Source organism: Limanda limanda, chromosome 11, assembly GCF_963576545.1.
Source record: "Limanda limanda chromosome 11, fLimLim1.1, whole genome shotgun sequence".
Lineage (NCBI taxonomy): Eukaryota > Metazoa > Chordata > Actinopteri > Pleuronectiformes > Pleuronectidae > Limanda > Limanda limanda.
The window spans coordinates 14,452,767-14,468,800 of record NC_083646.1 but is presented as its reverse complement, the minus strand read 5'-3'; the positions used below and the strand labels follow the sequence as shown (position 1 = coordinate 14,468,800).

General features: G+C 43.8%; 2 protein-coding genes across 2 annotated transcripts; both read right to left on the bottom strand.

The window, feature by feature from the left end:
• Nucleotides 1-1,049: 1,049 nt before the first annotated feature.
• colq (collagen-like tail subunit (single strand of homotrimer) of asymmetric acetylcholinesterase) lies at nucleotides 1,050-7,178 on the bottom strand. The gene is made up of 17 exons (XM_061081908.1): nucleotides 7,082-7,178; nucleotides 6,506-6,615; nucleotides 6,098-6,205; nucleotides 5,226-5,270; nucleotides 5,038-5,064; nucleotides 4,099-4,170; nucleotides 3,578-3,640; nucleotides 3,448-3,474; nucleotides 3,298-3,342; nucleotides 3,170-3,205; nucleotides 2,976-3,056; nucleotides 2,663-2,759; nucleotides 2,004-2,128; nucleotides 1,662-1,781; nucleotides 1,421-1,562; nucleotides 1,212-1,314; nucleotides 1,050-1,119 (listed from the first exon to the last, which is right to left on the bottom strand). The coding sequence occupies exons 1-17, from the start codon at nucleotides 7,176-7,178 to the stop codon at nucleotides 1,050-1,052; spliced, it is 1,368 nt and encodes a 455-aa protein (XP_060937891.1).
• Nucleotides 7,179-8,517: 1,339 nt separating this feature from the next.
• Nucleotides 8,518-15,082, bottom strand: hacl1 (2-hydroxyacyl-CoA lyase 1). The gene is made up of 17 exons (XM_061080853.1): nucleotides 14,951-15,082; nucleotides 14,639-14,743; nucleotides 14,492-14,532; nucleotides 14,333-14,413; nucleotides 13,616-13,688; nucleotides 13,459-13,536; nucleotides 13,262-13,356; nucleotides 13,047-13,159; nucleotides 12,784-12,919; nucleotides 12,248-12,353; nucleotides 12,014-12,097; nucleotides 11,788-11,889; nucleotides 11,510-11,664; nucleotides 10,668-10,826; nucleotides 10,459-10,566; nucleotides 10,181-10,367; nucleotides 8,518-8,742 (listed from the first exon to the last, which is right to left on the bottom strand). Exons 1-17 carry the CDS (start codon nucleotides 14,999-15,001, stop codon nucleotides 8,710-8,712), a joined length of 1,707 nt encoding a protein of 568 aa, XP_060936836.1. The 5' UTR covers nucleotides 15,002-15,082; the 3' UTR covers nucleotides 8,518-8,709.
• Between the last annotated feature and the right edge of the window lie 952 nt (nucleotides 15,083-16,034).

Genomic DNA, 16,034 nt, shown 5'->3' with positions numbered 1-16,034 from the left:
CAGTATATTTTGTTTCTCATCGTAGCACGGGGGGGGAGGAGCTTGATTGTATTCTCCGGCCCGCGTGCTGTCTGTGGAGTGACCCGTGTGCCTCGGTGTACAGTCACTGCCTTTTTGATTTACAAAGAGAGTGGAGGAGGATGCCTGTGAGCGATGCCATGTGGAGCTACATTACCTGTTGGTTCCTGAGAGGTTACTTTTGAATTAATGAAACCGTGTCTGTGTAAAGTACAGTAGCATCACAAGGTTATAATGTGCAGCCTCCTGGAGTAACAGTCTGAAATATTACAAGTGCGTACTTCATGCACTTTAACCACATGGATCTCCATGTCTAACTAAAAGTATTGATCGTAGCATATGCCTGCTTTTACCTTGATGACTGAAATGGGTGATGTGATACTGACAGTACACAGATCGAACCTTGATGTGGTAATAAAGAACAAACTGGTAGGGTACATGCTTGGATAGTGACAGCCGCTGTCATGGCCTCATGCAAATGCTGTGCACCATCACTCACGCTGCAGTAGAAAACCTGGGGCCACGGCCCTGGATGTCCTACTGCCTCCATTTCTTAACAGTAACTGGGTCAAGAATAACACGCCTCAGGCCCCGTTACCGCTCATGTGCAACATCTCCACCTGGCACTTAGTTAGGTCTCTGCATGGCTGTCCCACAACTGTCCCATCCAGAGGCCGAGTCCGGTTCAATCAGGCGTGGTGAGGAGGAGGCCAGTCTTAAATCCTGCTTGTTACGGCAGATTGCAGTCGTCCTGTGCGGTTCAGATGTGTAAGTGAAGGCTTTCTCCTCCCCTGACCGACTCTATAACTCCAGGGAGCTACGTGGCGTCTCAGCAGCAGTACAGAGGAGTTATACATGTATAAACGTATATGTTTTGTTTTTCTTTTGTCGTAGAATCGTTGACTTCCTCTTCCTTCAGAGTCTCTTGCTTGGAGCGATATTTGTTCTTTTTTTTTGCATGTAAATATTCCTGTTATGTGTGTGAAGGAAACATCACACCGAGGATCCCGCTGCGCCGTCCAGCTTCCTCCTCAAGTGAAGTACTTGCAGTTTGTGGAGTCGATGACACAGTATGGTGAGCACTTGAGATGACCATACGACCTGAAAACCAGAGGAGAGACGCCCTGTGCTCAGTTTGACATGTCAACAAAACATTTGGCCTTTTTAATGTAGCAGTTGTACGCTGTGCTCACCCTGGAAGATATGAATTACATGTCTGGTATCCAAAGTCTTTTCCATCACACTCCTCGGCCCCCTCGTAGCGATACCCGTCTCCACAGTAGGCGTGTTTACATTCTGTGGTAAGGGGAGACGACAGAGGTGGAGGGGTCACATTGTATGTGCACAGCAAAGTACAACCAAGAACTTTTCATGGGCCGGCTATCGTGGACGCATGACTTACTGACGCAGCCGTCAGTGACGACTCGATTGCTGTCATCGCACTCCTCCCCGCTGGAAATCTGCACGACCCCGTCTCCACAGTAACCTTCATCATCAGGCGCGTTCTCCATGGATTGGAACGGTGTCAGCTGGAATGGAAAAGTCTTTTACAGAGGTTAAAAAACCTGGTTAGTCATGAGAAAACTGAGGGTACAAATAAAGCAACAAAGAAGAAAGCCAAGCTCAGCTGGATGCTCTGCTACCTGGATTGGCAGCCAGCCATCAATGTCTTTGAAATAGAGAGATCTCTGATCTTTGCGGAATGCGAGAGCATTATCGACCTGAAGGCGCTCCAGTTCTTCCTCGTTGCTTACGACGAATATCTTTATAAAAGGTAAAGAGAAAAGAATTACTGTCAAGCCAAGACTTTTTAAATTGAAATAAAAGTACAAAAACACAAATTTAAAACCAAATAACCCAAAGGTTTCTAGAGATTTCCGTGAAAATAACATCTACTAGAGGAATATTAGATTTGTGTAGAACATATAATTAACCTGACACCATACTTCACATGGCTTTTTACATTCAAGACCATTCATTCTCACCGCTGGTACTTTGGGATAGTTTCCTTTGGTAGAAGAATCATCAGAACCGCTGATGGAGCCGCAGCTACACTTTCCAGGAGGCCCGGGTAGACCCCGTGCTCCCTTTGTTGCAACCATGTAAACACCTAAACATATGCGGAGAGAAAACTCATCATTGAAAACAAAGGCTCCAAAAAACAGACCACATGTTTACACACTGCTGCAGTCTCAGTGAGCTGCAGGCAAAGTGTGGAGAGTACACGGATACCGAAGCTGGTGTAAACAACACAAGTCATAAAGCAGCGTGTGAAACTATCTTTGATCCATCTATCAAGAGGCAAACACAATCCACTGAATTCAAGCAGAAACCCGATGAAGATAACAAATGTCACTTTAATTATGTGGTGACATTGTATTTGTAGAACCGTGGGGCGGCTCGCCATCTGCGAATCCATTTTAGCCGCATGATGTCATGACGGGAGCGTCTGGTTTCACCTCAGGAGATAATGTTTCTCTGGTGCTAAATAAGACTACCGGCGTTACCCTCGCACACTGGTCTGGAGTCTGCTTCCTTTTGCTGATACGGGTGTTTTTGTCTTCGCACAGCTCTTCACAAGCTCTCAGTGAACAGAGGACGTGCAGAGCCACACACAAACCAGCCCCGTCCAGAAAGAGCTCACCTGTGGCAGGAGCACCAGGAGGGCCGGGGTGGCCTTGAGGTCCATGTGGGCCTGCAGGTCCCATAGGACCAACACTGCCTGTGTCTCCTTTCCCTCCCTGAAACAATCAAAACAACAGGTCAGATTTAAACAATTTCTTTTGTAGATCAAAATGTAAAATGCAGTCCCAAAGCATTGGACATTTGCTCAGTATCTCTCTCAGTAGCTCTGTGCACTTTCTAGAATGGGAGCACAGATACATCATAACTCCATACACTGTATTCCTTCAATACAACAGTGCAACCATAATGTCACATGCCCACAAGCACTTCACCTGCTTGCCTCTTTTCCCTGGTCGACCAGTGGGTCCTCTGTTTCCTGAGATTCCAGGTTCTCCCTTTGGACCCAGTTCACCCTGTGTGACAAATCACATCCCATCTCAACAACCAGTTCGTTCAAATGTATGAATTTCTACAAGTTCTAGGTACAAATAATGAACTTTTCAAATAATGAAGAATTGTCGCTCACTTTCTGTCCAAGCATTCCTGGGAAACCCATTCCACCCTGTGGATACAGAGAAGTAAATGATAATAGCATTGTAGATTTTGTATATGCACACACTTTGTAGATGGACTCTAATGATAAACTCTGCCCACCTTGTCGCCTTTCAATCCACCCGTACCACGATCCCCTCGAGAGCCCTGATGGAGCAGAATACAGTGTTGAAATCTTTATCGATTCAATTAAAAAGGAAACACGTTCCATAAAAATCAGTGGGGATGATATTTAATAACATGGTCACATACCTTCTCTCCTTTATACCCTGCTAAACCCTAGAGGAAAGATCAAACATACATATAAGGTATAATATAGAAGATATACAGTGTGAAAGAAAGAAGGAGGAGACCATCATGTTCGGTTGTATGTAGATCATACCCTTGGCCCAATTGGTCCTCTGGCTCCAGGCAATCCCATCAGCCCTGAGTCACCTTTCTCTCCCTGTCACAGAGGAAAACAAGGAATAAGATAAATGTGGAATGGCATCATTTATCAAGGATTCATTTCTCAAAATATTACCCCACACCAAAGACGACGTAATGAGTGAAGACTTGGACTATTTCAACCAAGCATCTATAAGGACGTTATATTGAATATTGTGTGTATAATATTTACAATACTATGTTAATGGTCTGTATTTATTTAGCGATTTGCTAGTCTTATCACCAACTCAACGTAGGTATTCACGGTATAGTAAGGAATTTGTTGTATTTTGTTTGTTTTGGGTTCAGCATCTTGCCCAAGGAAACTTCAGAATGCTGGGAATCGAACCACCATCCTTCTGTTTAGCGTTTGTATTGCCACTTACTGGTCTGAAGTCATTTACTGACCTGGTCATATATGACTCGTATATAGGTCATATACTGTGTCATCTATGTTAGGAGGTCTGACTTACTCACTTTGGGCCCACTTGGTCCTGGCCATCCAGCTGATCCCTGCTTCCCAGGGAGTCCTTGAGTGCCTGTCCGACCCTAACACAAGACATCGAACTTTAACATCTGATCTGACGGAGACATTCCTTATAAAAGACGAATAAAACAACTGCTGCCACAGCTGAACAGGTTGTTAATGGAATCACAGTCACTTACACCTGTCTGCTTCAGAGGTAAGAAGAAATCTAAGTGCAACATTCACTGTGTAAACTGACAGCCTGCTTGCTGTAGTATTTATCGGACAGCGCTGCACATGCAGGGGGAAAATTACTTAACAAGCCCTGTCACATTGCTCTCTTTAATTAAATGATGGGCTGTATATAGAACAGGAGTCAGGAGAACAGGAAAATAAAATGATTTATGACCTGGCTAAAGCACTAAGCGAAATTGCGCCGCAGTGCTGCAAAGCCGCTCTGTCAGGCCACCAGACGGTGAAGCTCTCCCACCGGGCCACTTCTACTGGCCGACCACAGCCACCGATCATCCAGCAGGTCGCTGCTCCCCCCTTCCCCCCCCCCCCGCCTGCGGTGATCAAACTCGGTTTCAATAAAGCTGCGTGGGCTCATCCTGTCGCTGAGACAGAGAGGCAGGGGCCGTCTGACAGGGAGGCGTGAGGCTGGATGTCTTTGAGGGGTCGATTGGGAGGGCGATGTGTTTCCCCTCTGTGAGAAGAGGTCCGACAGCGTGTCAACTCCCTCTGCTCTCAAAACAGAACATCTCAGCAGCTCTGAGTCCCTAGGATCCTGTCAACGTGTCTGTTCTGTCTCCTGTCAGAGTTGTGCTTGTAACCAGGCTCAGGCAGTGTCCCCATTTACAGCGAGCTGGCGAGCAGGCGGAGGCACTCTATCTAATTTTTCAGTAAATCCACTTAGCGGAGAATATGAAGTGATTAATGGAGACTCTCACCTTTTGCCCAGGTCTTCCAATTTCTCCCTGACAACAGGATGTAGAGGAGGGGACAAGGACATTGGCCATTTAATACATTTCCAGCGAGCATCTTTCAGACATGCGCAGCAGCTCAACTTTAGCTCAGAGTATAATGAATAGCTTGTTTACAACATGCAACTGGAACAAGGGGAAGTAACCCTACTTACCCTTTCTCCCTTAGGTCCTTCTATCCCAGGTAATCCGGCGGGACCCTAATGAGCATAAATAAAATAAATACACAGCATTGGCCCATAAATCCCAGAGATAGCCATCTACATTAGTTTTATTGTCCACAATATCCCACCACAAAGGCATGACTGCTGCTGGAGGCCCAGGGCTGCAGTTTCAATTAACTTAAGGCTGAGTGGTCACTATTGATTTAAAAAGTGCCTTGTAGGTCTCTCTTGATATACTGAAACGCTGGAGCAGCCTGAGAGCGGCGAACACAGCAAAAGCTTTACCAATCATCGCGGGCAAATCTGCTCTTCACTAATGAAACGCTGGGCTAACAGCGGACGAGGTCTTTTGAACCAAAATGTCTATATCTCTCATCGCTAGCGTACACAAACACACGGACACATGCTTGTGGTGGTAATCCCTGGAATTTACGCGACACAGTTTGCCTTTCCAGGCAGACGGCACTTCGGACAGTTTCTGAGAACGATGTGTGGCGCACTGGCAGGCAGTGGAAAAAGGCTATTTGTGTCTCGGCTAAATGTAGAGCGTTAATGGGCTGCTGTGTTTCCTGGGCCAGAGAAATCCCCCCATTCCCTGACAGGAACTCTCAAGTTGGAGGGGAGATGAGGGGCAATACGTTGCTGCAGGACCAAGTCTTGACACCTTAAATCTATAGGACGGACCCCCAACGTGAAAGAGAGACAGTCTGGGATTCGCCAATCCGACGAAGGTGCAGGTGAAATCCTTGGTTTGTGTGTTTGTGTTTTTGTGTGTGAGGTGTATTTGAATTGTCTATTGGTTATGTTTGACAGCACATATTTGATTCTCAGATCACGAGGATTGGGAAGAGTCTGGGTCCTACCTGGGGCCCTGGAGGACCAGCAGGCCCAGGGAGACCTCGGACGCAGGCAGAACCTTTGTCCTGGTTGCTCGGCTCATTCTTCGGGCCATTGTTTGGCATGCCTTCATTCTGTGAAATAGAAAAAATATAAACAAGAATTTATTTAAAAGCTTTGACAACATGCTAATTGGATAGAGGCAAGTCAGTAGAATAACACTTGGACAATAAGAGGTTTACTTAAAGAGCTAAATATTAGAATCACATCCTCATCATCATTATTAACCCATTCGCTTCCTGCAAACATGTTCCACCTTCTGAGCTTTCTGATGGAAGCACTACATAAGTGGGTCAATCTGGATTTCACCCAAGGACATATCAACAGATATCAGATATTCCACAATAGCAAGTCACATGACTTTTTGGACTCACATGAGCGTGCCGGCGCCAATGTGAAGGGGGTGGAGGGAAGAGTGGGGGTGGAGGTGGACTCAGCAAACAGCATGGGCTGAATCTCTTCTGCTGCTCCTGGGACCTGAGAGCTGTGCGAGGTGTGTGCATGCAGTCAGAAGTTGCACTGAACTGGACGTGCACAGACGACCACAGTGCACGGACAAATACCCCCCCCCCCCCCACATGCAGGAGTAACACCGGGACACTTTGTGGAGGTTAGGACATGCAGGGGCAGCAGAAGTGACAGGTGCAAACTATCATGACAGCCCGTCAGCGGAGTTCCTAAAGCTGGACGCAGATATGAAGGGGGCTCTCGCTGAAGGGCCGGAGCTGCTCCTGCTATTTATAGAGACATTTCCAGTGGAGCTCATGCATGACAAGAAAAATAAAAACAAACGTAAAGAACTCAAACCTAGTCCCAGAGATAAGACAGTGTATTGTCCATGCGTTCACATTCTCCACCACCTGATCACCTGTGCATGCATATAACTGTGTGTACAGTACACAAACAAACACACACAAAAACACAAAGCCTCAGCATGACAAGTCTCTTACCTGCTGGGAATGAAATGAAGCCGTCCAGGAAGGAGGACTGGGCCAGGCCACAGCAGAACCACAGCGGCAGGTACAATCCCAGTGTGAGGAGAGTCATGCTGCTCCGGGTCCAGTTGCCAGACTTCTTTGATTTGTGAGCCACAGCAGCAGCAGCCCTCACCACACGCTGCCTTCCTCTCTCCCTCTCTCCCTTCCTCTCTCCCTCTCTCCCTTCCTCTCTCCCTCGCTGTCCGCTCCCCTCTGCTGCCCCCCCCCCTGCTGCCCACCCCTCCCTTCACGCCCTCAGGAGAAGGTGCGCTGACCAATGCCCATTAAATCCTTCCTCCGCATCAGTGTGCGCTAAAATTACAGGAGAGACGGCCCGCCAGCTGCTCCGTGTGCCAATATCTGAGCTCTACAACCGCAGGGTGGTTAGGGGGGGGGGGCTTTGTTGTTTGCACTCGTCCCCACAGGGAGACATATCACATAGTAAACCACAAATGGGCGTTTCTGCAAGAGATCCAAAAAGGGGGGATTTTCCATTAAGGTATAAAAAAGTGCATTTTAATGTAGTTTGGGACAACTTGCACAACTCTATGCACACACACACACACACACTGATGCACTTAAGCATTTGTTTTATGCAGTGCTCGGTGCATCCCATTGTGCATCATGGAATCAATTTAGTGAAGGACAGATAGTAAGTGGGAGTGTTTGCATTTCCAAGGACACTCTTGGGGGATGTGAATTCTGTAAAAGCACTTCTGTTTTAATCTTATGGAAAATATAATTCTCTTGTTTAACTTAAACTGCACAAGCAAAAATGGAGAAACTCTATATTCTAGGTTTGCAAGGGACGGAATGAATTAGAAAGTCCTTCAACTTGATTTATACTTGAAATAAACTAAGACAAAAACATGTATTCAATGATTGGGATCAGATTTCACTGCATTGATATAAAAGGTAGACTAATAAGCAATGTCCCTGCAGGAAAACGACCTCAGCACCAAATTGACCGTAAAATTATATTTTCCTAGAATTTTCAATATTTGCCCTCGATCCTTTTTGATTAATCAATAAGCCAATGTGGGAGCAGAGATACGAGTATTATTGATTAATCAATAAGTTTATCCGCAGAAAATGCATCAAATATAACAACTATTTTGATAATTGATTTATTGCCAAACAGACTGTCAATTTAAGGTCTCAGATGTAATGATTGTAATTAAAGCATTGAAAAGCTAAATATCTTGTGTTATAGACTTTTTGTAAGATAACACAAACCATTTAATTTGTTAAATTGGGCTTTAGGCAGTTCTGTAAAGTTTTTTTCTCATTTTTTTATTGGCAAAAAACTAATCGAGACAATAATCATCAGAGTGAATACTCGTTGCAGCTGAATGTAGGCAAAAAATAATAATCTAATTGATATCAATAAATAAATAAGTCCATTGTGTATTGTGTAAAGTTTTTATTGTGGAATTATTTAGTAAAATTTAACACAACTGTGTTATTAGATTAAATAGTCATTTCATGGAAACAATTAGAAAAACAAAAACAGCCGTATATTTTCCCACTTTATATCTGGAAAACGATCACTGCTGTTCTGATGATCTGGACGAAGGAGGAGGCAGAAGATCTCTTCACGTCTATAAGTTCGACCGTGTGAGCCATGGAAAATCCTGCAAGTACAGACAACACATGTACAGTCATTAGACCTCCAGACATGATTGGGACATTTTATTTAAAGGGCCTTTTGTGTCCTTCATGGATGCTGAAACCCATTTGACCTTCACATTCAGAAATGTGGCTGCGCAGGGAACAGAGAATAGTTTGTCTTCGCCCATTATCAAAGACTCAGCTTTAATCCAGACATTCAGGAGAGAGACAATGATGGCAGCTAAACTCAAAGGTCTTTTTCCGCCGGCCTCAAAGAGCACAGCCACGGAGTTCAGCACCATGGCTACAGTCCCGAATACAACCTTCAAACATGTCGGCGAAGGGGTTGCGTGGATACATTCAACATAAACACAGAGGGCCGCGCTTTCTAATTATGGGGACCCTGAAATAGAAAGGTCACGCCAGTGTGAGGTGGAGGGATTGTGAGCGGAGTACAACAGTTCTGCGGAGCACCTGGAGTGTCTGGATTACGGCTCAGTAAGACATGTCAGTCACGTAGGCCTGCGAGGACACGGCAAGAGACAAGTAAACAACCACAGTGACTGTTACTGCTGTGACTGTCTTTGTCACTCAAGTCACCACACATCTCTTCCTGCAGGCGTTGGTGGATTTTTGTTCCAATTTCTTAATTGTAAATGAACGAGTTTCGAAGGATTCAATTATTTTTATCTCGGGATCGTCCTTCTCGCCCATCTAAAAAAATTTTGAAATTTTATTTACTGTATCAAAATTATGAATAAATCTTTCAATATTGTGCAGCAGGCTGTGTTCCAATTAAATTAAATGTTTACCATATCAATTCTGACACAATGCTCATTGGGAAAATAGAAAAAGGAATTAACATTAAATAGTCAGTTTAAGTTATATCTCATATTTGTATTTGCAACATAATGAGATGTCTATAGATGACTGCTGATGTTAACTCTGCCCTTTCAAAGACAGTCTTCACGGATGGCGTCTGACCACTAATGCATGAGGGAGAGTGAAGCAAGGAGCGTTATCCTCCTGTTCTTGTCTATGGCATTTGGTTTCAAATTTTAAAATACGGATCTCACGATTTAGTGTAACAGCACTAAATGTAGGATGTTCACCTGCACACACAGATTCTCCATCTGCACATGCAGCACTCTCTCTTATAGGGGAGGGGGTGGCTTAGAGGGGATGGTGGGATTGTTAAGTTATTAAGTGGGATGGTTTTTCAGTCCTTTTGGTTTAAATAGAGTGAGTACATTAAAACAGAGTTATTAGCAGGTGAAAGTGGCATTCAGCATCAACTCCATCCTCAACCACCAGGGGGCGTGACATTTCCACAGGATCGACGCTATTTACATTGAACAATGTAAATTTTGCTTCACAACAAAACTCCAGATGATTCCTTCATTTTCGACCAGGACTGTTCGAGATTGAACTTAGAATCCATTCCCACAAGGGGGCGGTTACCTGCTGCTTCCTGTCGGAGGAGGGGTCGATCAGCACGTTGAGGAGACTCGGCCTCTCCCAGTCACTCAAGCTCAGCTCCAAGGCAGCGTGCAGCTCCTCCACCGTCCTCACCAGGAAGCCTCGACCTCCAAACGCCGTCATGATCTCATCGTAGCGAGCCTCGGGCAGGAGGGTCACAGGAGGGGCTCTGACAAGTACATCACACCACATGGGATTTCAGTACATCGCAGGAGAACACCTGCACAGGAAATGTACTGTATTACGATCACTTGTCTCACATAGAAGTCAGATCTCCCGTTTTTGCCATCTCTTTCCACGTGTCCGGATCCACGCCGCTGTATATTCCGTTATTGTTAACCACAATAATGACCACAGGTAGGTTGTACCTATTAAAAGACAAAAAGATGGTGGAATTATGTTGGGAAATCGAGCTTTAATAGGAAGTTGAACCAAATATACAGCACAGAAAGGAAGGACACAAACCTACCTGCACATGGTTTCAACCTCCATGCCTGAAAATCCAAAGGCACTGTCTCCTTCCACACACACGATCCTTTGGCCTTTGCCCTCACTCCTCTCCAGAGCAGCTGCGGCTATCGCGAAACCAAGGCCCACCCCCATTGTCCCGAAGGTGCCTGCATCCAACCTGCACATCATCAGGACCAGTCAACCACAGGAGTTAGAAGCAGTTAGAAGAAGACAGATAAGGATTTTTTGGGGTCGACGGTGATTAGGGGGTAAAAAAATTCTTATGACAATATATAAGAAATGTCATTGTGGCTCGATATTTTACAGTTTTACTATAAAATGTACTATAAGTAACTATAAATATTACCTGACATTACATTTCATTTAGCTGACGCTTTTATCCAAAGCGACTTACAGTAAGTGCATTCAACCCAGAGGGTACAAACCAAGAACAGCAAGACTCAAGAAAGTACAATTTCTTCAAAAATAAAGCAAAACTACAAAGTGCTATAAGCAAGTGCAATTTAAGTGCTACTAAATTGTTTTTTGTTTTTTTTATTCAAGGTCAGAAGAGGTGTGTTTTTAGTTTGCGGCGGAAGATGTGTAAACTGTCTTTACACATCCTAAATACAACTTATTATATTTATATGTAAACTGTGAACATACATGCACATGTTCTGCATTGCTTGTTCTGTAAAATAATATTTTGGCACATTTGGCCTGTGAGAGGATTACATCAGCAGGTTTTTATTATCAAACAAATTAATCGCTTGGTGTTTAGTTGAAATGTGGCAATTTGGTCGTTAAAGAGTCACTCAATGATTTGTTGCTGCAGACCTTCCCGGTGTCTGACCCTCTTACCTGTGTCGAGGGAGGTAGTTGTTCAACATCGTGCGTCCTATGTCCATGGTGTTCGCTCCCTCGCTGACAATCACGCAGTCGTGCGGCAGCAGCTGGGCGACTTGGTGAAACACTGTGTAGTAGTTCATGGGTAATGTGGACGTCAGAGCGAGAGCCTTCACAGAGACAGAGAGTAAACATCTTTTTAAACCGCATATAAATAATAACAATACAATAAGCTACATCTCAATAGAAAAATGAGGTTCATAATCCTGTTAAATCAATGTCTCTAAACCCACCTTGGAGATTTTTGCATTAGCAGCAATTTTCTCCTTCAGAGTGCCCCACCACTCTGCGTCGGAGGGATACTTCCAAACATCACTACGGACACAAGTCAGGAGCTGAGGGGAAAAAACAATGAGTCAAAGACATTTCTGTTTTCTTATAAACATCTTTAAAACATGTCAGGATTTTAGCTGAGGATAGTTAGATGTTTGTGTGACCGCCTGGTTGTAGTGAATGTACCTGAGTGACGATAGCGTTGACGTCTCCCAGGAGAGCAACAGCCGGACTCACGTTGTTCCCCATCTCCTCCGCACAGAGGTCAACCTGCGAACACAGCACCAACGGGTTATATTATTATCGAACAACATTTTCTGCAGCAGAGAAACAAAGAAGGAGATCATGACGATATTCGCAATATTTGCACGAATCCTGAGTAAACCCCATTAGCTTTCTAACGGGGAGGCATTTACATACCTGGATGACTTTGACGTCGGGGTCAAATCTGGGTGGCAGACCAAAATGGAGCATCCAGTTGAGTCTGGCTCCGAGCAGGAGAACAACATCCGCCTTGAGGAGAGCTCTTTGTGGCAGAAACAGGAGGAAACGATCGAGTTAATACCATGTAAACAAGGATGTATCAGTTGTATTGTACTCATAGTTATCAGTATAAATATCTTATAAATGTGAGTTACTTTTTGATATATTTATGGTTTGCTGGTGATAGGCCATCTCCACATGCAGTAAATACACTAAATGTTATTAGTAAAGTATTGTAGATTTATATATGAGTGTATTTACTGCATGTGGAGATGGCCTATCACCAGCAAAGCATAAATATCTAAAAGCCCCACTTGACATCTTGATCAACATAATTGTTCAGCTTTGTGAAAAGATTCTGAAAAGGTTTTTTAATGTATAATCCAGAAATGAAATGATTACAGATGGATGGATGGATGGACAGCCTGAATAATGGAAAATACTCAATCCTGCACATTCTCGTAACATGTCACCTGGAGCGGGCAGCAGCCACACAGTTGGGGTGATCATCGGGCAGCACCCCCTTCCCCATGGGGGTGGGCAGGAACGGCAAACCACTCGTCTCCACAAACTCCTTCAGAGCAAGTTCTGCCCGACCATAAGCTGCTCCTGTTTGGCACAACAATTTACCACTCATATCATCAAGACTTATTTAATGGTACTCTGATACCAGGGGTGGAGTCTAGATTGTGATTGTAGCTTATAGCAGTAAGAAAACGCTTTGTTTTAATGTTACCTTTGCCTATGATGACTAAGGGTCTTTTAGCTGCTTTCAGGACAGAAAAGGCCTCAGCGATCGCACCGTGGTCAGCCAAACTCACCGGGGGAGGAGGGCAACAGGGTACAACTCTGCAGGAGGAACACAGCTCTCTCAGTGTCTTCACACTCGTCACCACACGGGTGAAATGATACAGAAAAAGCAAATGTTTAAAATGGATTTATGAAACAAACCTGACTTTGCTCCTTTCCACTTGAGCATTGACCATATCCCCCGCGATGTCCACGTAACAAGCCCCTGGACGCCCGTACATGCTCGTGCGGACTGCCTACAAAAAACACAATGAAAATACACAAAATGTCTCATTATGTCACCTACATCACTGAGATGTATTTTATCAAGAGGGTGTGACATCCATTTGAGACGTTACCTTCTCTATGACTGAGGGGATAGCTTCTAGAGTGCTGGGTCTGGCAGAGAACTTGCTATAGAGGCGACAGGCTTCCACCTAATGACCAATGGAAAACAACCAGCGTCAACTCGATGAAGAGTCAACACGCTCAAATCCACATGAAGCTGTGTTCTACCTGAGGAAACTCCTGAAAGGCTCCTGCTGTCTCCTGGCTTCTGTCTGAGGAGCCTCCAATGACGACCACAGGCCTGTGCACAGCAGGCGACAAGTGGTCAGTGAAGATATCTTATCTCGTCTTCTTATTCAGAGAACACAGATGCAATGTTTAATATACATAAATAAACATAAGATGTTTATGTTGGGGCTGAGTAACTGAGATAAATTTTGTATTTTACTACTGTATTATCCCACCTATAGTGTATTCATATTTATATATTTATCTTGCTCATAGTGTATTCATCGTTCTTATATCATACCATACCTCTTAATACTGTTCACATTCCATATATATTTCTTACTATACATATCTTATTTATTTACATATTCCACTTTAAATATGCACAATACTCTGCACTTTTACTGCCTTCTTTTTTTGCTCTTCTGGTTAGATACTTAACTGCATTTCGTTGTATAAGTACTTGTACTGTGCAATGACAATAAAGTTGAATCTAATCTTATCTAATCTAATCTAAAAAGCTATATAACAAAACACCAATCTATATCAATATATTTTTTATGCATTGTGTAACCACTATTTGTTTGTGTTTTTCTCATTCTCTGCCCATTGAAGAGTTTAAAACCTAAAGCCTCCACTCGGTCTTTGAACTTGAAAGAAATAATAATGGGATATTTATACTGATTATGATTGATTTGAATATTTATGGAGCCACACCAGCAGTTCACGTTGGCATTGGCCATTCCACCCAGTGCATGGATGAGTCCAGGTCCAGACACCACCAGGCAGGCTCCAGGTCTGGGAACAGAGAACAACAAAGTGTCAGGTGAGCACAAACACACAGAGATCTGCTCCTCCTGCTGCTCTGACCCTCACCTGCCTGTCAGGTAGCCAATGGCGGAGGCAGCGTAGCAGGCCTGTGGTTGGACAGACAGACAGACATGCGACTTAGTAAACAAGCAGCTGCAGGTGAACAGCTGTGTAAAATAATAACCATAGACTGATAATAACACGTGTTTTTACCGCTTGTTCGTTGCGCATCCCCACATATCTGATCCCTGCAGCCTGAGCAGCCATGGCCACCTCGATGATAGGAACCCCGACGATCCCGAACATGAACTCCACCTTCTGCAGGGACACACAACATCGTCTGACTCAGAGAAAGCACTTCCATGAAGAAGAAGAAGAAGAAGTGTGGTTCTAACAAGTACTCATCTGTATCTCATGGTTTATTACACTGGACAGCCCGGGATGTGAACTTTGACACAGTTTTCACAACATATGGTTCATCAAGTGTTGGTTGTTTCTTCTGAGATGCTTTATGAGTTCTCTTACCTGAGCTTTCAGAGACTCCGCCACCAGCTGGGCTCCTGTCACGTTCTCCATGACTCTTCACACACTCGGATCCGAACCTGCAGAGCTGCAACTTTCTCTGAACTCACCGAAACACACACTCGATCACAACCTCTGGACACGCCCCCTTTGTTTCACTTCCGACTTCCCAGCCAACCAGGGAGCGACGGCGTGTAGCGTCACAAAGCGACCTTTACGCATAATAATAACAATACTACTGATTATGTTATATTGTCCATCTCCCAGTTAGTTTATTGTAAAACTACTATTGAAGAATGTTCATAACAGTACATTATTTGCAACCCCCCCAAAATATTTAGTTTACTGTGAGAAATGAAAAAGAAAGAACTTTAATATTTTAAGATGCTCAAGAGATCTAAATTGTTTCGTGGGAATTAGCTGTATACCACATAATCTTTCAGTATTTTTGACAATCATCAAAATTGTTTTGATTATCTTTATGGAAATCAATTAATCAATTGAATCCTATTAATTAATTGTATTCTTAAATATAGGACATATTTAATTAACTAATCAAAACTAGACAGTGACTCATTGGAGTTCATACATTTGCCAAGGCGCTTTGAAATTCAGTCAAGCCGTACAAAATGTCACACTCACTCAAATAGGCCAAATTCTTTCCATTAGGATCCATGAATTATTCCCTCGGCCAAGAAGTTTATAGTTTTTGTCAAATCATCACATTTCTACAACATTACTTACAATAAATACAAACTGAATCATAAGGGACAGGTTGAAGTAAATTATACAACTGTCTTAATGGTAATGAATAGTGATGACTAGAATAAAACTATACATAAAAATAGAAAACCTAATATTGACACCTGATAGTGAGCAGTACAACCAGGCTGACACTGTATTGATCGGCCTGTCAAACAGCAGATATTCAGACTTGGCTTCCTGGGCCCAGGTGTCTTGTTTTCACAATGTGACAGTGATTCACCATGGAAACGACCAGGAGCCTGAGGTGGATGAATTGAATTCACCCGTCATTGAATAAAATTTCTCCTCTTGTGATACAAATGTCAATTGGGAAATAACTTGA

Bases quoted from the DNA above. Each gene is read 5' to 3' on its own strand.
- hacl1 (XM_061080853.1), bottom strand. From the start codon at position 15,001: ATGGAGAACGTGACAGGAGCCCAGCTGGTGGCGGAGTCTCTGAAAGCT. The intron at 13,689-14,332 runs GTGTGGCTCCAT...TGCTGTGCACAG, and splicing joins AATGCCAACGTGAACTGCTG to GCCTGTGGTCGTCATTGGAG. The intron at 12,354-12,783 runs GTGACATGTTAC...TCTGCCACAAAG, and splicing joins GTGGCTGCTGCCCGCTCCAG to AGCTCTCCTCAAGGCGGATG.
- colq (XM_061081908.1), bottom strand. From the start codon at position 7,178: ATGACTCTCCTCACACTGGGATTGTACCTGCCGCTGTGGTTCTGCTGT. The intron at 2,129-2,662 runs GTGAGCTCTTTC...GCATATGTTTAG, and splicing joins TCCTGGTGCTCCTGCCACAG to GTGTTTACATGGTTGCAACA. The intron at 1,315-1,420 runs GTAAGTCATGCG...CCCTTACCACAG, and splicing joins CGTCACTGACGGCTGCGTCA to AATGTAAACACGCCTACTGT.